Source organism: Hemicordylus capensis, chromosome 3 (assembly GCF_027244095.1).
Source record: "Hemicordylus capensis ecotype Gifberg chromosome 3, rHemCap1.1.pri, whole genome shotgun sequence".
Taxonomy (NCBI): Eukaryota; Metazoa; Chordata; class Lepidosauria; order Squamata; family Cordylidae; genus Hemicordylus; species Hemicordylus capensis.
In genome coordinates, this window is record NC_069659.1 from 150,360,491 (window position 1) to 150,383,847 (window position 23,357).

The 23,357-nt window shown below is 43.3% G+C and overlaps 1 protein-coding gene across 4 annotated transcripts in view; it reads right to left on the reverse strand.

Annotated features, from left to right (window-relative positions):
• The window catches only part of FARP1 (FERM, ARH/RhoGEF and pleckstrin domain protein 1), a 268,168-nt gene that overhangs the window by 67,410 nt on the left and 177,401 nt on the right, over positions 1-23,357 (reverse strand). For all 4 annotated transcript variants that reach the window (XM_053311099.1, XM_053311101.1, XM_053311100.1 and 1 more), the window contains 5 exons: positions 19,497-19,575; positions 14,537-14,634; positions 7,938-8,052; positions 4,768-4,915; positions 4,044-4,139 (listed from right to left, as the gene is read on the reverse strand). In XM_053311099.1, the coding sequence (XP_053167074.1) occupies positions 4,044-4,139; positions 4,768-4,915; positions 7,938-8,052; positions 14,537-14,634; positions 19,497-19,575 (536 nt within the window). The remainder of the gene's footprint in view (positions 1-4,043; positions 4,140-4,767; positions 4,916-7,937; positions 8,053-14,536; positions 14,635-19,496; positions 19,576-23,357) is intronic.

Consider the following 23,357-nt stretch of genomic DNA (forward strand, 5'->3'; position numbering starts at 1 on the left):
GGACTCGATGTCTGGATAAAACAAACCAGTCAATAACACCTGTCTGACTGTGTAAACAAGATAATAATAGCCGATTCGAATGGTCCGCCCCCGGAGGCTTATGAATCCGCTTGGATTCTAGACGGCCCTCGGGGAGTTTCCAGTCCAGAGCTGGTGACCCTGTTAAGGCCCTAGTTGATCTCTGGAATGGAGCGACAGCCTAGGCTGTTGACACGGTTGCTCCTAAACACCCTCTCCGGCTTGGTGGAACCCGTGCGGCTCCTTGGTTTTCCTCGGAGCTTAGGTCGATTAAACAACTCGGGCGACGGCTGGAACGACACTGTAGGAAGAGTCATGACGAATCCGACCGAACACGGGCTAGAGCCCATTTTAGGGACTACTCTGTGGCGGTGGGGGCAGAGAAGAAATGCTTTTTCTCTGCCGCCACTGCATCTGCTCAGTGTAGACCAGTGGAGTTGTTTCGTTGTTTCGTATAGCAAAGATACTGCTGCACACATCTCCCCAGGTAATGGGGGATGAATCATCTACAGCCCGCTGTGATCAGTTTGCGTGTCACTTTGCAGATAAAAGTTGCTAGTATCCGTGCCGATTTGGACTCCAGAGTTTTGGCAATTCCGGCAGATGTGCCTCTGGTACCATCTGGTCCTATTGTGTTGTATTATTTTCAGTTGGTGCGGCCTGAGGATGTGGACAAGATCCTGGGCAGTGTGCGGGCGACATCGTGTGCTCTTGACCCTTGCCCTTCATGGCTAATAAAAGCTGCCAGGGAGAGGACAGGTAGATGGTTGGAGGGGATTATTAATGCCTCATTAAGGGAGGGCAGGATGCCATCGTGCCTCAAGGAGGCGATGGTAAGACCATTATTCAAAAAGCCCAACCTTGATCCCTCCAACCCGGACAACTATGGACCGGTCTCTAACCTGCTCTTTTGGGGCAAGGTAACAGCATGGGGTGGCGTCCCAGCTGCAGAGGGTCTTGAATGAAATGGATTATCTGGATCATTTTCAATCTGGCTTCCGCCCCAGATATGAGACTGAGACTGCCTTGGTCGCTCTAGTGGATGACCTATGCCGGGAACTAGACAGGGGGAGTGCGTCCCTGTTGGTTCTGCTGGACCTCTCGGCGGCTTTTGATACCATTGACCATGGTATCCTTCTGGGCCGCCTCTCGAGTATGGGAATCGAAGGCACTGTGTTGCAGTGGTTCTGGTCCTTTCTTGGGGGGAGGGTCCAGAAGGTGGTCCTGGGGGACTACTGCTCAGCTCTGTGGCCATTGGCCTGTGGGCTCCCACAGGGTTCAGTCTTGTCCCCCATGCTGTTTAACATCTACATGAAACCGCTAGGAGAGGTCATCCGGGGACTTGGACTGAGTTGTCAGCAATATGCAGATGACACTCAGCTCTATCTCTCCTTGTCACCTGATCCTAGGGAGGTGGTGGATGTCCTGAATCGGGAGACTGGAGGCCGTGATGGGTTGGATGTGGGCTAATTAACTGAAATTGAATCCGGACAAGAAGGAGGTAATGTTGGTCAGTAGAAGAGCCAATCGGGATGAGCAGATTTTATCGGTTCTGGATGGGGTTGCACTCCCCTTGAAGGAGCAAGTACGTAGCTTGGGGGTATTACGGGACCCGGCTCTGCTTTTGGAAGCTCAGGTGGAGGCGGTGGCCTGGGGAGCCTTTGCACGGCTTCGGCTAGTGCATGAGCTGCATCCCTTTCTCGAGAAGGCAGATCTGGCCACAGTTACCCATGCCTTAGTCAAGTCATGGCTGGATTACTATAACACGCTCTACGTGGGGCTGCCCTTGAAGAATATCCGGAAACTGCAGCTACTGCAAAATGCGGCAGCTAGGGTTTTATCTGGAGCTGCCCGATGGGAGCACATCACACCCATTTTGAAAGAGCTGCACTGGCTGCCAGTTTGTTTCCGGGTCCAATTCAAGGTGCTGGTTTTGACCTTTAAAGCCCTTTAATGTTTTGGGCACTGATGGTATCTGATGGACCGCCTGCTCCCAAAGGTTGCTGCCCGCTTGATGAGGTTTGCAAGAGGTCATCTGAAGGGGCTCTGCTCCGGGTGCCGACAATGAGGGAGGCTCGGTTGTCATGCATGCAGGACAGGGCCTTCTCTGTTGCTGCCCCTAGACTCTGGAATACTCTCCCAGTGGTTATTCCTTCCTCAGTCTCCATCACAGCTTTTAGAAAGCATGTTAAATCCTGGCTTTTTACCCAGGCTTTTATATGATTATCTCTGCTGTTGCTCTTTCTACTTTGTATTTTGTATTGTTTTAATGCTTGTGTTTTAAATTTTTTAATCAGATTTGTTTTCTATTTTTAGCTTAATATTTCAATTGTGTCATTTTTACAATCTTGTTTTTAAATTCTGCTGTAACTCGCCTTGGGATTGTTTTAATGAAAGGCAGTATATAAATTTAACAATAAATAAAAATAAAATAAATAAATTAAATTTACTCGGCTCTTTGTTATTGTTTTCCAGACCAGCATCCACCCCCTCCCAAAAAAAGCCTCCATAAAAGGTTAAATGTTATTCTTTATGGTGCAAGACAAGAACACATGGTGTGTAGTAACTTTCCTGACATGGTATTATAGTGGGAATATCTAGTATGAAGCCTTTCAGCTAGATCAACACATCTGTCACTACTAAAGTAGTGCTTGATAATTTCTATTGCTGATCTATTTCATCTTCCCTAAACCCTTTAATCTGATTTGATGCCAGCCTCAAAACATTTGTTTTGTGTAGTGTAACAGAAGTGACACACAATATTTTAGAATGGTGAGAACTCCATAAGCCATGAAGGTTTCCTGGGAATAAGAATCTGCTGAAATACTAGATCTTCATATTCAGGATTAAGGCAAAGACACAAAGATTTTGGTCTAGTAGTCATTGAGGTGGTAAATCTGTGTGCTTTAGACTTCAGGTAGGAGAAATCTAAGTCTCATGTGATTTAATGCTTCCCTGTACAAAACCATTCCCTCTGAATAGAAAACTAGATCCAGGAGAGAAGGATTCTAGGCTAGTCTTCTCACCTTTATCTAGTTTTTCTATGTGCAGAGAATTGTTTTATTATTCAGCCATGTGAGGCACCAGCTGCAGTATGAAATCTAAGACAGGCATAGGGTTGAGTATTTGTACTCCAATTTGTCTGCAGGTAGTTGGACACTATGTTTTGCTCTAGGAGGAGATCACTATCAAGATAAAGAGGAGGAAAAGATTAACCCACACTTGGTTTTGACAGCAAGGGGTATGAAACTGAATGACAGCAACTTGCCCAAGGCTACTCAAGTTAATTTTCAGGACTAAATAGAGATATACACTTGTATCTCCCAGAGGACCAAGTACATGCCCTATAATATACAAACAAAATCCCTTCATTATTAAATGTGTATTTGGGTCAAATAATGCTTTTCTCCATGAGTAGGAAAGAATATTAGCTTCTCTCACCTTCCTACCTCTGTTCCTTCCTAATCAGCCTTAATCTTTCAAGACATCCTTGTCTCTTCAATCAACCCTCTCATGTAATGTGCTCCTGCACCAGGGAACATTTTGCAAGAGGAATTGAGGGGTCTAGTCCATGAAGGCTTATGCTACAATAGATTTGTTGTTGTTGTTTTACCAGTAGACTAACATGTTCACATCCTGCATGTTTAACAGAACAATTGTGGGAGGTGATATTATGGGAATATAGCAGAGATATCTGAGATGGAGATGACCAGCATATCAAAACAGCCCAGAAACTGACTGGCATAGAACAAGAAGCTCTCAACTGAACCCAGAAGCTTGGGGTGATCTTTTGGTGAGCATACATGAACATTTCCTAAGCAAATGTTTAACAATCCAGAGCTCATGGGATGGAATGAGAGAAAATTTCTTCCCCCCCATATGTAGAGGATTTAAAGAAAGCAAACAGTATGAAAAACTGCATGAAAACAATCAATTTTAGAATTATTTCAAGTGTCTCTACAATGAAGGAATTTTCCAAGGAGCACTGCTGTTCCAAACTGTCTTGTACCATCCTAGGGACTTACATTTACATCTGGCCTCAGCTTAATAAGAAAACGCTTCCTCTTAAAACTCAGTTTTCGAACTTTAGCCCAGTTGAAGGCATTGATCTTGGTGTGACCCTATAAATAATAAAGAAAAAGAACATTTATTCTAAGTTCTCCCTCCCCCCGCCACTCCCCCCAGCACCAAGTACACCAAACAGTAATCTGAAAAGCTAAGAACAGTGGCTGACATGATGAGGAAAATTACTCTTAAGTATTCTAACTGAATTTTAAAAACAAGCTAGGCAATGGGACTACTTTGAGTAATTTTCTTCATTCGGTCAGCCAGCATTTTTAGTTGCAGTTCAACATTTTGCTCTAGTTTTTTTTAATCTGACTGCCTAGACAGTCCAAACCAAAAGGGGGAGGGGGGAACCACTTTCAACAGTACAGGGAAGGCAATGCTGGTTACGATGGCCTAATACCATGTTTTGCTTAGTCAGGCAATAATAAGGCAGTAATAAACAGATGGAAACTAGATGTCTAGGTAGCCTTGTGCCCCGCAACTATGTCCCAGTGAACCAGGAGATGATTTATGAGACCTCTTCAACAACATTATTCCCATTCTCCCCAAGTCGAGCTAGAAGAGCTGAAGTATTTCTTGCCATGAAATTTTACTCTGGGGTTCCAACAGGAGACAGCAATTATGAACTGACAACTGTTGTAAGCAATTTGGACTGAGCTATGACAAAGGCCACTCACATACCTGAAACACCAAAATGCCTGTATGAGCAACTGCCAAGTTGATCTTAGTTCCTTCTCTGTCCTTGGCTGGATGCAATCGAATTCCATACATTTCCAAACGACGGGCAATCTCAAGCAGCTGAAAATCTGATTCTGCTGGTGTTTGTCCACTGAAGGAATGATAATTGATTTTTTACACAGGATGAAGAAGGTTTTAAAAACCATTAGAGCTTTTCATGGCAGATGTATTTCCTGCTCAAAACTGCATACACTTAGTTAGGCACTGTAAAACGGACTCTAGGAGCAACTTTATTGTTTGCATGACCTACGGCAAAACATAAAAACTGTTGTAGCTCCCTACAGAACAAGGGTAAAGTCATACTTTGTAACTTTTCTGTTGGAGCAGCTAATCTGCACAACTGATCCTAACCACGTATATGCTATACACTAATAGCTGTAACAGACACAGAATCAGCAGGAAGTACAACCACCTTATGCCTCCTGTTGTTCTTCAACAGTCCTTCATATGAAATACAACTTTGTAGCTCTCTCCCAACGTTAAAGATGCAGACTTCCAACTTGGGATATGAGCTTTCTCCCAGTAATGATTGAACATCATTTTTCATTGGCAAGCAAATTTTGTTTTTATGTGATGTGACACCTACATGTGATTTTTTTCTAAAAGTGATGAGCCTATAGCATTCTGAAGCCACCACAGAAAATAACGTGCCATAGTTTATTAGGTTTTGACTGTCAGTACTTATGATTACATAAAGGCAAATGCCTTGAGGGTCTGGGTAGAGCCATAAAAGTGGGGATAAATTTGAAAAACAGCAGTAACAAATATGCTGGGGGTGGGGGGGGAATAAGCTGACTCCCCTATCTTCTGTCCTACTTCAGCACTAGCCTTTATGCTTCCTAGCCTGCTAGTCCCTACATCTAGAATTTTCTCCTTCTCTTCATTTGTCATATGTTGTGTCTCTCTTTCTCCAAATTCCTCCCCTAAACCCACTGCAAAGTCTTACCAGGATCTCCTGAGTTTGCTGCTTCTGTGCTTTCTGCTACAAGTTAAACCTCCTCTCACCTAATGGAGCAGTGACAATGCCGACAATGAGGGAGACCCGGCTATCGTGCACTCGGGACAGGGCCTTCTCTGTTGCTGCTCCTAGACTCTGGAATGCTCTCCCAGTGGCCATTCGTTCCTCAGATTCCATCACGGCTTTTAGAAAGCTTTTAAAGACTTCGCTTTTTACCCAGGCTTTTACATAATCATTTTTACTGCTGCTTCTGTGTGTTTTTATCTGTTGTATTGTTTTTATGCCTGTTTTATATGTTTTTAGCTTGATGTTTTTATTGCTTGATGTTTTTATTGCTTTTTATTGTATGTTTTAATTTTTTGTAAACCGCCTTGGGGTTTTCTTTTAACAAAAGGCGGTATAGAAATGTAAAAATAAATAAATAAATACATACATACATACATACATACATACATACATACATACAGTATGGGAGGTGGCAATGGTAAGCCCCTCCTGTAGACAACCACAGGGCTCTGTGGGCGCCAGGAGTTGACACCGACTCAACAGCACTCTTTACTTACCCTATCTTCACTACTTCATAATCAACTCTTGTCCAATCCCTGTGCCTCTTTCCTTCCTTTCTTAGATGCAGAGAAGTGGGGTTCTTAAGCAGAGGAGTGGGATGGAAAATTTTCTATTTCTAAAATTTCTACTTGGCTACTTGAAAAATGTTTGAGATACAGCAAGGGGAAATTATATGATGGAGTGTTCTAGTTCTAATGCCAGGGTGTCAAACTGTTTGCCCAACTGAGCTCAACTAACTGGCTAGCATGAAGGCACCAGCTCCAAGACAAACCACCACTTTTCTTCTTCCTGCTGAAGATATCCAGAATTTCTTCAAAAAACTACTAAAAAATTATTTGAAATTTCCCTGAGCATATTCTAGTGTAAAAGTAGTACATTCAGCTAATTTAAGTGGCAGGGCAAGGAAGGGAGGAAGAGAATTAGAGAAAGAAGGATGAAGAGGAGTGTAACTGGGCCCCTGCATTCATTAACTGTGGAGCTTTAGCTTCTAGGTTTTGCAGCTCCCTGCAGTCAGTGTTTAGTCTAAATGTTGCAAGCAATGCTTTAGCTGATTTGACCAGTTCTGTAATAATAATGAGCCCTGCTCAGGAGTGTTTGCTGTGTCCCAGGGAAATCTGGCTTAAAAGGAGGAATCAGGCAGCTTGGAAACACTGAGGTGCTTCACATGACATGTGTGAAGCGCCTGATGAGGTTCTGTGGGCAGCCCACAGCAGAACGAGCAGCCGCTCGCAGATGGACTGCTGGATTGGCTGCCTACACAGCTGCCGGCTCCATCACGGAGCCAGCGGGGGCTGTGGGGGGTCGGGGGCCATGTGCCTCCCGGAAGTTCCAGGATGCCCTGCGCAAGTGCGCAGGGCATCTTGGAGAGACCCCCAAGCCCGGGAGGCTGCTTGCAGCCTCCTGGTCGGGGGTCTACTCATGTGCCACTGTGCGCTGCTGCAACACACGAGCAATGAATGAAGTTAACAGAGAACTCGCTCCGTTAACCTCATTTAAGGGGAGGGTCTTCTAGGCGGGCTAGCAACCTTGGGAGCACCGATGGTTCCCACGATCCACGGAAAGCGGGCTTAGCCCGCTTCCCATTGATTGTGGGAATAGCCTAACTGAAGATTCAGCAAGACCTCCTCCTGAAGTTGAACACCAGAAATGGGAATGTTAGGCTAGTTAGTGCTTTAAATATCCTTTGGTTTGTTGCACGGTGTTGTTAACCTCTCCTCCTCCCTCTCCACTCCTTTTAAACCCAAACCCTTATCCCTTTGTTCCAAATAAACTACCCTTCTGTTAGTAACTCTTGGTCTGACTCTGGCTGCCTGATTCTAAATCTCCATGGCCTAGCAGCTCAGGGCATGTTTTAAGGGCTGTTACAAGGAGGAAGACAGAAGGTGGTACGAGGAAAATCTGTACAATAACCCTCTGGAGAGAAAAACTGATGAACATTCTATGCAAATGAGGGGGAACTTTGCATGGGAATTTCAATTCAAAATATTAAGGAAAATCCACATCTCTGGTATTAAGTCCTGGATAAAATCCATACTTTATATTCCACAGCACTGAACACACCACTGGCACTTAAGTGTTAAATACTTACATATGAGTACAATGAAATTCCATGATTTTGTCTTCTAATGCTTCTTGCTGAGGTATATACTTGTTCTTTGCTAAGTGTTCACGATCAATGGTTTCATCAAAATCTCCAATCTCAGCTAGAGAGAGAGAGAGAGAGAGCACTCAGTAGGTGTAATTCAGATCTAGAGAACACATTTAATTGCCACTGCAGTGTAGAAGGCAATATTTCTATGCATGTGTCATTGAGAATTAGGAGTGTAACATGTTAAATTATAGAAATAAATTACTTATAATATGTAAGTCTGGTTCTTCAAGGGCCAACTTGTCTTTAGTTCTAAGGAGCAAGGTTGCATGTAGCAGCCATTTGTTCCATTCTAGGAACTGTATATGTCCAGACTTGCCCTGCTCTAGATCCTAAACCAGAGAAATATTAAGAAAGCAGGCTATTGCTTTTGCTATGGATTCTCTGTTCCCATATAGATATAATTACTTGCCTATTGTCAGCTAGGACAATTATTAGAAACTGGAACCAACATTTTGCTCCATTCATTTCCTTGACTGCAATTCTATCTTCTTTGTCAACTGGTGTATTCTGAACCAGGGGAAGAGGAGGGAGGATTCTAACATCTTATTTCATTCCACATTCACCTGTTGGCCCACTCAGCTGAATTACTGAAAACGTATACTAACACTGTTGGGGAGGTGGGTGCTTTGAGAAGCCAATGGAGATGCAACTCTCTCCCACTTCATACAGATAAGTTCTACCATTCTTTAACTTAGTAGGTGGTCAGTTATTAATTCTTTGAGTATTTTAGGATGGATTCAGTCTCAGTGGTAAAGCTGGATCAACTAGGAAACTCATCTAAGTAGGCTTATCAGTGATTCCCTGCGGTGCTAGGTTAAGGAGACAGATAATGACCGCAGAGATGTCACATGCCTGTATAGAAGCCTGTATGCCTGTTTAGAAGCAAGCTCACTCATGTTAACAAGACTCCCTTCTAGATTGTCAGGATTTTTATGTCAGGGTGACACAAAGACATTAAACTACTGGAAGATGGTAGTAAGCAACAGATAGCAGAGCACAGCATTACTGATACATGTTTATGTACACTTCATGTGAGGGATTCACAGCAGGGATGAAGGAACTCAGGCTAGAGGGGCTGTTGTAAAATAGTACAGCTGCTGTCTCGTTTTGTTTTTACTAGCTAATTAAAAGGTTTCCCATTAGGATTAGATTGCAACAGTGTTAATTTCCACCAATGATTTAGCAAATTACACAACCACCCCTGGTAATGTAGAGGTTCCCAGCTTATTACAAAGCATGCTATACAACTGCTCCTCTCAAATCTTCAGTATTCCTTGTTGAGGTAAAAAATCCAGACAAAAATTGATCTTTTTGGAAGTTGTAAAATATAGTAATAAACTATATAATTGACAATTTGGTGCCTTGTAACAATGCCCGAATATCTGCTGACTTGCCCTGCTTAGGACTGGCCTGAATCACTATAAGCTTCGTAATAGCTTCAAGTTAGTCCCTGCTAACTTGGCAAAGAGGCACTTTTTAATGTGGTGATTTCTCTTTATTTAGCAAGGGAAGAGTAACTGGCCCTATGCACCCCCAGCACAGTACCTCCAGTGACTGTTGCTGGTGTCTATATTTTTTCTTTTTAGATTGTGAGCCCTTTGGGGAGAGGGATCCATCTTACTTATATTTATTATGTGTAAACCACCCTGAGCCATTTTTGATAGGGTGGTATAGAAATCAAATCAAATCAAATCAAAAAACAAACAAACAAATAAATAAAAGCTTCCAATTTAACCCTAATCCTGAAATAATTGTGTATTTCACTTCAGGGGAGTGCAGTGGTGATCCCCTCCCATCCCAAGCATTGTGCCCTGGGTGGCTGCACAACTTACTGAGAACATGAGTTGCTAGATAAGAAAAATGAACAAATCCAACCCATCACTAATGAGAATGTAAACTTCAACATCTCAGTTCTCAGGATATCTGCCAAAAGGACACACTGTGACTTACCGAAAGGCAACCATCATAGGTCTGGTACCTGGTCAAGTACATTCTACAAACCAGGCTCCCATGATTATCACATAAATGTTTTTTTGGTTTCCAGTCAGCTATCTTTGGGCATACACTTCTTGGGTACATACAATACCACCATCTTCTGCCCTTTCAAATCCAACACAGAAAACACAGTGGTTTTCTTTGTTCCCTTTGTGAATATAATTGCATCTCAGGGGGGTTATGTCTGGCTTGTTGTGTCTACTTGGGATGTGCAGAAGGTTCCAAGCTCAAAACATTCTGACTCGAAATGGGCTGTTTTGAGTGTTCCAAGCTAAAATGGAATACCCTTCAAATGAAGGGCTGTTCCCGTCAGAACAATCGGCTCGACCAGTTGTTCTGACGGAATATTCTGTTGTTCTGACAGAATATTCCGAATATTTGCATTCTGTTTCAAGTTCAGAACGTAAAACAAATCCTGTTCTGTGCACATCCCTAGTGTCTACATAGATCAACGTTGCTCGGGAGAGTCTCTGCCAACTGTACACTGGGGGGGGGAATATCCACCACAATCCTCCAGGTGTTGTTCCATGGCTGTACAAGTTGGTGTGCAACATGCAGGCCTACTTGTATTTCCTGTGGTTCTCCAGCTTGCTTCCCAAGGTAAACATCTACCTGTCAGCAGATGGAATGTTTCTGCATCACAACATACTTTCAAACTGTACTTCTTTGGTTTGCTTGCCATGTATAGCCAGAAGGGACTGCTCCCTCAGAACTGCTCAGCAACTGTTAGATTGGACCCAGGAATGTACTGTAGCACCACTGCAGCTACTGCACAAACAAGATCTAGATACTACTAATGGGTGCTAGCTAGAATCACACTTCTCACCTGTGTTGTGGCTTTGTCATCAAACCTTAAATAACTTTTGTGATGCCCTGAAAGCATGTCAGCTGCATTGTTGCACAGAAATAGGGATGCTCCAGACATGCTGCCTGCTGCCCCTGCAGAGCTTCATGACTGGCATGAAACATACTAGCCAGGATTAGCATGCCAAGATAAGTGTTCAGTTCTATCAGATTGCGGGGCTTCCACATTCATCCCACCCACCCCACCAGATTGTTTTCATTCCATTGAGTGAATGCTCATTCAGTCTCTCTATGGATTCCCTGGGAATGATGTACAACATATATCTGGTGACCACAAACATAAATGTCTCCTCTTGTGTGTCTCTGTTTCACACACTCCCCCTGTGTGCTCATGTATAATGTCTGCAATATGCCAGTGATGGACTGGTTGTGATCCATCAATCTTCTGCCATTCTTGGCTGTCATGTTACCCATGATCTCAGTATCTTCAGTGTAAAGTGAGTGAAGTTCAGACAACTCAGTGCTACACACTGTACATCTACATCTTTTTGCTCTCTCCACCTGGAACCAAGTTCCATCTCCATTTCATTGGACCATATTCCATCAGGAGAAGTGGTAAAAGACCAGAGATGATGCCAGGTTTAATGAAGCGGAGATGCTGCATGTGCTGCCTGTTGTGATCCTCCTGCCTTTGTTCTGCTGGCTAAAATCCCTGCTTCTGTGCGGTCAGATGCTTCTGAATGATTTACTCATTCCAAACACTAAATGTGACATTCTGGGAGGGGCTGCTTTAATCTACCCAAACAAGGGAGCACAGAATTATGCAGTGCTTCAGACTATTGGCCAGATACATATTGACTTTGTAGGATCAATTGAGCTTGCAAGGAGAAACAAAAATTAAGTTTCCAAAGAGAAACAGGACTTGCACTCCTATTCCAATTTACTTAACAGGGGAATGGGATAGAAACCACTCCAATGGAGAAATCCATGCAGTTTGGGGTGATTTTTCTCTCAACTGACTTAACACAGGCTGAGAAGGGAACTACCCCTCTGTAGAGAGTCCTACCCTGTGTCATGTTCTTAACAACAACAAAAATATCATAACTGGTGAGTGGCCATTCTTTAGGATATACCGAGGCTATGCACACAACCGGAGGTGGGATGGGGTGGGGTGGGGGGAAGGCCATGCTAACCTTACCCTCCCCCCTCAGACGATCCTAGAATGGTGGTGGTAAACATGGACTGCGCTCCCACATGAACCGTGTTGCTGCACACAGCGCAGAACTCTGAAGGCTGGGGCTCCACATATCCCACAATGCAACATGCAATGAGAAGTGGGGTGGCCCTATAGAATGGGTACTTGAGCGGTCACACGACCTCGGAACCGGGGTTAAGGGCGCACTTGCACTCTTAACCTCAGTAAAAGGCTGGGTCCAACAGGTGGGTTAGGAGCCACGGCAGCGCCGGAATCGACCTCAATCCTGGTGCTGCACACAAGCAGCCTAACCCCAGCTGGGATGCCCTAGCCAGAGTTGGGCTGCTTGCGAGAACAGCCTTACTGTCTACCAAGTGCAGGTGACATATAACAAGGACATAGCTAGAAGTACAGTATTTTGCATGTTTACATACATTTTTAGTGCCAGAGGTAGGAATACACTCCATAATTCAGGATGAGGGTTAAATGTCCCAGGGGTGGGAATAAAGGACCTTACTGGGGAATGTAGTTGAGAAACAATTAAAGGTACTCAGAGGAGAAAAGGTTTTACAAATACTGACATGCAGTTTTCACTGCACTTTACTGGGACATGTCACTTCTACATTCACGAGGAAGGAAAGGTATAGGATTTCTGGAAGAGCACAGACAAGATTAAACTGAAATCATGGTTTTCATGACTTCAACATAGATGCAACAGTAGATGATTCAAATGAATATCAACATAAATTAGTTACAAATCTAGTGAAGAAATTATGAATGAGGGAAACAGGAAACAATTTCTACCTACATTCTCATTTATGTCAAACTGGATGGGACAGGGAAGTCCCTTTCTGAACCCCATAGCATGTAATCAGAGGTATGTATTTGAAAACCACTTCCAGTCACTTTAGCTTTAAAAATAACTTTTCCAGGCTACACACTCTGCAATGCAAAATTGGAACGGCAAGGATGGCAATTAATACTGGAAATAAGAAATGCCAATTACCTTCTACTACTATTATAAGTTTGACCCTTACAATTTGAAATGTAGTATCTGAAGAAAAGTTAGACATTGGCTGACATGCCACACAGGGTTATGGGGGTGGAGCAAGCGTTCTGTCTATACAAGCAACCAGGAAGCCAACTGTGCTTGAGGGTTGAGGTGCAGCACTGTGTGGGCAGAAGGGGACAGGGAAACTATTTTTTTTTCTCTCTCCTCCCCACAAAGCCCTTTAAAATCCAGAAATACGTCTGTGAGGGCTGTGCAGCTCTCAGACATATTCCCAGATGCAAAATGGGCTTTTGCAGGGAGGGGAAATACCGTATTTTATGGACTATAAGACTCACTTTTTTCCTCAAAAAATATCCGCCAAAATTCAGGAGCGTCTTATATGTTTTAACAGTTTAATATGTTAAAACTCTGAAAAACTGGATTAAAATTAAGGTGCGTCTTATAGTCCGTAGCGTCTTATAGTCCGTAAAATACGGTAAGTGAAAACTGCTGCCCTCTCCCTATGCTCTGCATTGCCATACCAAGCCTCACTGTGATATCAAGCCTCACATGCAGTTTGTTTCCTGGCTGCTTGCAAGAATGGAGTTCTTGCTCCATCCTCATAAGCCTGTGTGGCATGTCAGCCAGTAATAAGAGACTCTTCTTAATGATGCCTTCACTTTGAAGCCCTTATTTCAAATTCTGGTTCAGTAAGAACCCTGGTTAGTCTTAACCACAATCAATGTGGCTAACAACAATGGGTGAAGACATGAGAGAACAGTTTGCTCCCAAGAGGGAGGAAGCTGGTGAGGTGGCGAACCCAATTCTACCATCTACTCCTGGTCTTTTAACTAATGTTAAGAGTATATCTGCACCATCTGTACTGTGCAAGAGCCACCTACCGATTCACTCAGATCTAGGAAAATTCTAGAATTCAGTTTCTACTGCAAAAGAAGTTTTGTACAGCTGCAGAGAACTCACAATGGGGTATTTTCAGTATAGTCTGTCTATTAGCAATAAAATTTTCTGTTCCATTTCTTTTGCAAAATAAGAACACGGTGTGCCCTTATCACTTTTGAGAAAGAGGGGAAGTTCTGAGGGCCAGCATACATTGGAATCTGGTAGTATTTTATGTTTTATTTCATAATCTACTGAAACTATGTTTAAAGAGGAGAGCTGGTCTTGTGGGAGTAAGCATGACTTGTCCTCTTATCCAAGCAGGGTCTACCCTGGTTGCATATGAATGGGAGACTTGATGTGTGAGCAGCACTGTAAGATATTCACTTTAGGGGATGGAGCCGCTCTGGGAAGACCAGAAGGTTCCAAGTTTTGTCCCTGGCATCTCCAAGATAGGGCCGAGAGAGATTCCTGCCTACAATCTTAGAGAAGCTGCTGCCAGTCTGTGTAGACAATACTGAGTTAGATGGACCTATGGTCTGACTCAGTATATGGCAGCTTCCTATGTTCCTAAAGTGAGTATTCTATAAGAACCAGACAATGGACACTTTCCCCTTCAAAATTAAGAATAGAGGATGAACATGCTTTACTTACACTGTACAATATGTGAGATTAAAAGAGCAGCACTGGTGTCATTACAGGTTAGTCTTCCTTGTGCTAAATCCTGCTTTACTTGTAATGCAAATAGGTACCTGTAAAAATACAAAAAAGGAGATAGAGAAATGAAAAATACTGCAATAGAGCACAATGGACAGCTGTAAATGCAACTATTTACTCATTACTTCATACTGACCAATATCCAGACTAAGGAAATGCCAGTGCTACATGAGAAGTGGCAGTGCTCCCCATGGGTTCCTGACTTATGCAGTATTGGTACTTGCACAGGGTCATCACTTAGACAACCTCTCTTTCCCCTGAAAGCACTCTGTGCCACAAAAATATATGTCTCTGAGGACTACATGACCTTCAGGGACATATTTTCATTTGGCACCAAGCCCTTCTGTGGGAAGGAGAGATATCAAAGTTCTCCAGCCTCCATGTAATCACCACTGCTGAATTAGCTGAAGCCCTTAAAAGCATCACCCTGAGTGGAATTGTAGTCCCGCTCAGAACTTCTAAAATAGGAGATGTTCTGAGTGGGACTACAATCCTTAGAAGCCTGCGTGTCCTTCCAGCAGCCGTGGGGGCTTCCCAGGCTGCCTAGTGACACTCCCTGCTCACCTCTCAAGCTCCCAAACATCTCTGTGCTGCCCCGCTGCCCCAGTTCTGGATGGGCAGTTAAAGGCCACCATTACCTGAGTAATGGGGCACTTGCCCAGCACTCTGATGCCTCCTGATGGGAGGGTGGGAATTCTGATGAATCCCCCTTTTTCCAATGTGCACAGTACTATTCTATGCACAGTAGTATACTATGCACGACACCACCTTTTAAAGTGGTGATTCTCTTATATTTTGCAAGAGGAGAGCAACTGGCCCTATCCAGCCCCAGCACAGGATCTCTCCAGTGGCTGATGCTGGTATCTGCCTTAAGTTTCTTTTTAGAATGTGAGCCCTTTGAGGACAGGGGACCATTTTTTAAAATGTATTTTCCCTTGTGGAACGCTTTGTGAACTTTGGTTGAAGAGTGATATATAAATATTCATACTAATAGTAATAGTATTGTACACTCTGCACAGTTAGAGTCATGTCTACATAGGACCACTGCACTCAAAGTGGTACAAACACTGTGCAAATTGAAAATTCGGGCAACAAGTAAAATTAGGATTCAATTTCAAGAAAACGAAACAGCAAATTCTAAAAATTCTGATGTAAAATTCTGAAATTTTACTTTCAGAAGCATAACAACAATTATTATTATTATTATTTTAAACTGTTTAGAAGTATGTAGTCAGGATGCAAATTAATGGTGAATTCTCAGCATGGAAAATTCAGAGCTAGAAACTAACTGGACAGAAGAAGCTGTATTCTATTTAGGCAGAAGAGCAGGTTGCTTACCTGTAAAATTAGTTCTGGTGATCAACTGTACCTTCACACAAAATGGGCTTTGCACACACGTGTTAGTTCAATCAGGAACATTCCAAGCTCTCCAAGTCTTTTGGCGGTAGCCCCGCCCCTACCCTGCATGAGAGCAAGGCTATTCCCCCTCCATTTAGTCCTGGAATCTGCCATATTAAAGATACACTGCTCACCTGTAGAGGGGAGGATGTGTGTGTGTGTGTAGTGTATGTATGTGTGTGTGTGTAGGTACAGTTGGCCACCAGAAGAAGAACCTACAGGTAAGCAGCCTGTCGTTCTTTTAAGTGGTCACTGCACCTCACACAAAATGGGTGCATGCCAAGCTGCCTTTACTGGTAGAGAAAACAGGTATCCATGACGGTGGCATCACATAAAAACGGAGCTGAGAAGTGCTTGGCCAAAGGCTGTGTCTTGGCAGGCCTAAGCACCCAGAGCGTAGTGTTTAACAAAAGCGGATTAATTCAGCCACATTGCAGCCTGGCAGATATAGTCCAGAGGGATAGCCCAATCAAAGGCTGTGGAGGTAGCCAGATCATGCATAAAATGAACCTGCAAGCTCATCAATGGAGTCTTGTAACCAAGTTCAAAGCCCAGCTTGAGAGTGGCCACAATCCACCTTGAGATGGATTGGGCAAAGGCTCTCCTTCCTCTGTCATTGGTTTTAGTGTCACCATAGGTAAGAAAAAGGAACTTCGAGGTGTGGATGACCTCAGTCCATTTAATATAGAAGGCTAACACTCTTCTGACATCTAATGTATGAAGCTTCCTCTCTCCTTTAGAAGTTGGATTAAGATTTAAAAAAAAAAACTGGAAGTGATAACGGTTGGGACCTGTGAAATGTGGAAATAACTGTAGGCAGAAACTGAAAATCAGGGTGTAACACCACCTTGTCCTTATGGAAGACTAGATAAGGGAGGACCGAAGCACCCTCAGTTTGCCCACTGTGCAAGCTGAAGTTATGGCAACAAGGAACACAATTTTCAAGGTGAGGCACTGCATGTCGCAGGAGGCCATAGGCTTGAAAGGCTTTCCTGTGAGACCGAGAAGGACTAGTGGTGGATCCCACCGGGGAGAGCCGCTCGATACATCCGGATTCAGATTATCCAGGACTTTCATGAATTTCTTGATCATAGGGTCCGACCATAAGAATGTCCTCATAGGTGCTGTCCAGAGAGCTGCTATGACTGCAAGATGCACACGGACACATTGACAGGCCCAATTTCTTTAGTTCTAATAGTTAAAACCGTATATAAGGCTTAGGTGCATACTTGGGGAGCACCCCTTTTTGCATCGCATGTGAAGAGAACCTCTTTCTTTTAGCAGTGTATGAACACTTCATTGATGTCTTCCAGGATGCCACTAGCACCGAATCTACCTTCTAAGACCACTGCTCAAGATTCTCCATACCATTCAACCCAAATTTGATGCCTCTGTCGTGATGCAGGTCGAGGGCATAGGGGAACAAAAATTCATAGGTTTCAAAGGAGTGTCCACCACTGGACTGCTTGGTCTACATGGAGTGGCACTATGAGGATAGTTGACTGAGGTTGACAGCAAAGATTGCATGCGTGGGTGTCATTTGCGTCGTCAGCAACCATATGGATGCTGGCGCCATGTGCTACTAGGAGGCGCCCCAACCCCAGCAGGGCAGCAGAGAGCAGAGAAGGTCTCCTTTTTCTTGATCTCCTTTTTCTTAAAGTTCCCAGTCAAAATTCCCCAAAAGTGCTCAAACCACAGGTCGAACCATGGGTCGTGCACATCCCTAATGCCAAACACAAAGAAGAAAAAACTAGTGACGAGCAAAGTTGGGGGCAGGGACCCAAAACTAAACTAGAAGAGTGTGAATTGTAAAGAAAAAACTTAGAAAGCTGTATGGAAAGTTTACTATCAATGGCGATGTGAAGTGTGCAGTGGACGATGAAGAACTGAAGGGAAAGGAATAGCCTCTCTCAAGTGGGGTAGGAGTGGGGCTACCACCAAAGGACTTAAAGAGAGATCAGAATGTTCCTGATTGGGCTACCATGCATGCACAAAGCCCATTTTGTGTGAGGTATGGTGACCACTTATAAGAACTTATAAACATACAAAATTCATTCAAAATTTGAATCCAAGCCTTACATTGAAGAGAACTAAAATAGTAGATAATTTTATTTTCTACTTGACTGAACATTCAATCAAAAGAAAGCCAGTAGAGAAAACATTTGTAGAACAATGGAGGGCCTTGTTAATTAGAATATGCAGGTTCAGGTGCCTTAATGACTATGGCCTAATTCTGCCCCTCATCACAGGTATACGGAGATGCATTCTGGCTAGGATCTCACAGGTCAGGTTAGCTTGTGAAAGAGAACTGCAGGTGAAGGCAGAATTTCTCTGAAGTTTCCACTTAAGATCTATCACATTTCTCCTATTCAGAGACAGAGTTAGCTTCTTAAAAGAAGATATAAGATAATATAGCACAATTTACTATCCATGAAGCCATGTGCCTTGCATCCCATTAGCTATTTTCTTCTGCTCATTTTTGTTTGTTTGTTTCTTTGTTTAATATGTGCTCTAGGACTTCAACTACTGCTGAAGTTACCTGGATCACTTTTCTTGCCTTTCTTGGATACAGAGACAAGAAATATTCTTCAGGCTACTGCCACCCCCTTCCCACTTCTCTCAGTAAGTTAATTTATTTAGCAGTGGGTTATTTTAAGAAATAGGAGATCACGGAAGAAAAGTAGGAGGAAGAAATTCAGTACTGATAAGTACAAAGATAAACATACAAGAAACGGCAATGCAAATTATTAACACACAATGGTGGTTTGAAATAAGATGGATACTAGAACTCACAATATTAGGGAGCAGTGACAATTCAGTGTAAATACATTTCAGAATGCTAGGAGCATCTGACACAGGAATAAAAAATATTCTTCAACACATGCAATTTACAAATCCACTGAAGGCCTACATTTTGAATTGTATACAATTCTTGTCCAGCCCCCCATCATACATTTTTTTCTAAATACAAGAACTCTCAGGCAACTGTTATGAAGACCACAGTTTCATGTCGACCTTGAACACTCCTGTACATGCACAATAAGTCCAGAGGAGCTAGCTATCATAAAAGCAGCCGTTTCCATGACACACAGCTCCCTGGATGTCCTGCCTATGTGGAGGAGCATCCATAGTTTCAATGAAAGCTGTGACTTCCATGTCACAACAGTGTTCTTGGGCTGTCCCTTCTACCTCTGTTTACATTACACATGGTGCATGTCAGGGAGGGCCAGAGCTGTGTCATGAAGGCTGAGCAGGTTCTGAGGCTTCCAGGCCCTGGGAAGTGACAATTATAGCATGACTTTACACCAAGGCCTAGACATAGCAGGTAGCGGCCTGCGTCAATTTATTCTGGGTCAGACAGTCTGGAATCCAATTCAGTATACACTCCTAGTCCACTGCCATAACCTGGTTTATTCCAGAATCTGGTGATACCTCTACGTTCAGTATGTTTCTTCCCTTCTTCCGTGAAGTGTAAATGAAAATGGATGACAATACTAACCTTGTTAACTCTTCTTGTAGCTGAGCATGATCAGGTGGAAAGAATTTCACCACAAATTTTAGAACTACATGCTTAGGTCCTAGGGGAGGGAAAGGAAAGAAAACTAAGCATTCTGAGTAAATGCTTTCATAATTGTCACATGCCAATGATGTATCCCTTGGTCTGATCTCAAAAGCTATTGGTTTTTGCCACCTTCTATTAGATAGCTACGTACTTTGCCATTTTAAAACTGACATTTCAAAATAAAATATAACAACAACAACAACAACAATTTAGTTTGGAAAACAAATTTCATTGGCTAACATCCAGACTAACAAAGCATGGTACTACATCAAAAGTACCAGCGCTGCTGCTGAGTTCCCAACTAAAGCAGAACCAGCGCTTGCACCAGGTGGGGATGGGACTGACAATCTTTCCTTCCCCAGAAGTGTTCTGTGCCACCCAGCAGTCAGGAATGCCTCTGCAAAGCTTCAGCTGGTGCACCAGATACACTTCAAGCTGCTGGTTATTACTTTTAAAGCCCTAAATGACTTGGGCTCCAGGTACTTCGAGAAGTGTCTGCTCCTACCCACCTGACTAGGTTTGTTAGACAGTTCTGCTGAAGCTCATTTGTGAGCATACAGAATAGGGATTTCCTAGTTGGTTTTAGCTGTGTTGTTAACTCTTAGTGTACTTTTCACAAAGTTTTATAATTATATGCTTTATCAGTTTGTTTTTAATTTGTTGTTCACCAACAAATGGGGGTTCCAGTTCAAAGGATGGTATATAATGTAAACAACAAAATAAACAAATGAGATTCATTTATGTCTTAACTTCTAGACTTTTCATAGAAGAAATCCTGCATTTCATAAAAAAATCACAGACTGCTATGTATTTGTTGTCTTTTCCCAGGAAAATTCTTCAGAACATCATTGGATTTCCCCCATCACTGTTTCAAATGAGTCTGTTAGCTTACCCTAACCCTAACCCATGGGATCTCAATTGGACATTTCTTTCTAGATTTTATTTCTAAATTACATTAACTTCTCATTAACTTCTCAATTACACTAGCCCGCATTCAGATTTAGAACCATTGCAATATTTTGTTTTCAGTAATGCCCTAGGCTGAAATCCTAAACACAAGCAGGGATCTTGCTAAATTCAGCAAGCAAGAGCCAAAGTAGGCATTACCTCAGCGTTTTTGAACTCATGCTCCCCCTTCTAAACTTACTGTACTTTTTGCCTCCTCAACCCAGCACTAATAATCTGTTCCATATATGAAGTTGCAGACATCTCTGTCAGTAACTGCATGCATGAAGCATATTGCGGATATGAGGATCAATGAAATAAGGAATTCACACCGGCATTAAAAGAGAAATAAATACGTGTCTTTAAAAGTGGCTAATCTCAGAAGCTTTAGATTACAAACAACAGTTACTATTAAATCAGGCTGAGATTGTGGAGCAGTCAGTATCAGTTACTCCCACAAATGTCATGCACAAAGAGAGTCCTCTGTCGGGAAGTAGTTCCCCAGGGCACTGTAGGGGAAGGGGGAGGCTCCACCTAACTAAGGATCATCTCTCCTCCTAGATCTTTGTGCTTCAGAGTCCTGTGCCTGTCCCACAGCATAAAAACAACTACATCACACATTATGCAATGGTGGAATTCTGGATTATAGCACTTTGGACAGCAAATGGGAGACAGGATTTTTAAATTCTCCCTGCTTGTTAAAAAAAACCCCAACAACCACACCCCCTCCTTACTACATGTAAACTAGCAGATCAGAAACAGAGGTTAGCATCACTCTCTTGCTGATGTAGTAATATACCATTTGTAGGGAGCTTTTTGTATGGGGGGATTAAAAATAGAAATGGTCCAGAATTTCACCACCTCATTTTCGGTAGATTGCAGACAGACTGCTATACTGCCTGGTGTTTTTAACTTCCTGTTGTTCCTAATCTCTAGCGCACCCCCCCCCCCCCCGCCACACTCCCTGGCTCATTCTATGAACGTCTATCTCTTTTATCCTACTGTATGGTTTTCACTTGGGAATTAGCAAATGATTTTAATGCATGTTATTTCAAAGGGATGTTGACAGAATTTGAAGCACGTTACAGGCACCCAAAGAGAAACGACTTCAAGCTACAAGTCAGCATTCATATCCATGAGTATAGCTTGCTTTGCACAAGTATACATAAAGTTGCTAGTGGCTATTATTGAATTATTATTAACTGAAATTAAATAAGCAGCTTGTTGAATAATTTGAAAGCATTCTACTGGAAAGGTTAAATATAATACATTTCATCATCTCAGACATGTATTCAGAAGGAACCAGAATCCCCCTGCTACAACGTCAGGCTGCTTACCTATAACTTGGGTTCTTCTAGTGGTCATCTGTAATCTTACACGAATGGGCTTTGTGCTTGCGCAGAGACCTCGTCCGAGTTTCTCCAAGCTCAAATTCTTTACAGCTTAGGTAGTAGCACCTCCCCTACGGTGATGTGCGAATGTCCTTGTGATCCCCTGCTCAGTCTCTGAGGATGGCAACCTGAAAGAAACTTAAAGGGGGATGGTGTGTGGGCGTTTAAGAGCACAGATGACCACTAGAAGAACCCAAGTTACAGGTAAGCAACCTGACATTCTTCGACGTGGTCTCTGTGCTTTACATGAATGGTCGCATGACAAGCTGCACCCTGTGTCATTCTTACCTAGAGGAGGATATTCAGGAGAAGAGCGATTGTAGGACGGCTGTGCCAAAGGCCGATTCTTTGCGGGTGTGCACATCTAAGGCATAATGGTGCATAAAGAAACATAAGTAGCCCAAGTAGCCACTTGGCATATAACACTGAGTGGAATCACCAGGTCAAAAACCGTGGAGGTTGCCACTGCTCTGGTTGAGTGAGCCTTAAGGGAAGTAGGTCTGTCTTTCTTGGTAATCTGGTAGCAGAATTCAATAGTTTTGACTACCCTCCTAGATAGGGTTTGAGTCGAGGCCTGCTTGCCTTTATTGGGGCCGGAATGGGTCACAAATAGAGATTGTGAAGTTCGCCACGAATATGTGTGATGAACATAGAAGGCCAAGGCTCTCTGGACATCCAACAAATGAAGATGATGCTGGGCAGAATCCGTGGGATTAGAGAAGAACACTGGCAAGGTGAGTGGCTGAGAGCAGTGAGAAGAGGAGACTATTTTAGGCAGGAAGGATACATCAGGCCTTAGTACAAGTTTATCCTTGTGAAAAATGTGGTAGAGGGTATCCACTTTGAGGGCCCTAAGCTCCCTGACACGTCGGGCTGAAGTGATGGCGACCAGGAAGGCCACCTTAAATGACAAGATCTCTATGGGTGCAGAGGCCATTGGTTCAAAGGGAGGGCCCATGAGGCAAGCTAAAACCTGGGAGAGATTCCAGGTAGGAGCCACAATAGGTGCATCTGGATAAAGGTGAGATAGTAGAAAATGCTTGATTATGGTCTCTAAACCAAGTCGGACAGCCTGGTGGTGAGTGAGTTACAATGCCGCTAGGTGGACTCCTAAGGAGGACAACTTTAGCCCTTGTTTCTTCAAAGAAAGGAGGTAAGAAAGTCCATGAGAGAGACCTCGAGTGGGGATAAACCCCTTGTGTTAAGGAAGTGAAGAAAGTGTGTACACTTGGCCGGGTATAATTTTATCATTGCAGGTTTTCTGGTCATGGAAAGGACTCGTTGGAGGGCCTGGGGGAGTGAGGATTTATCAGCCACACTGTGAGACATAACCTGTGAATGTCCAGATGCTGTAGGTGGCCAGAGTGCTGAGTGAGAAGGTAAGGAAGGATTGGGAGACAGAGATGTACACCCTGTGAGAGACGTAGAAGCCAATGGAATCAGAGACATCTGGACCACCAAG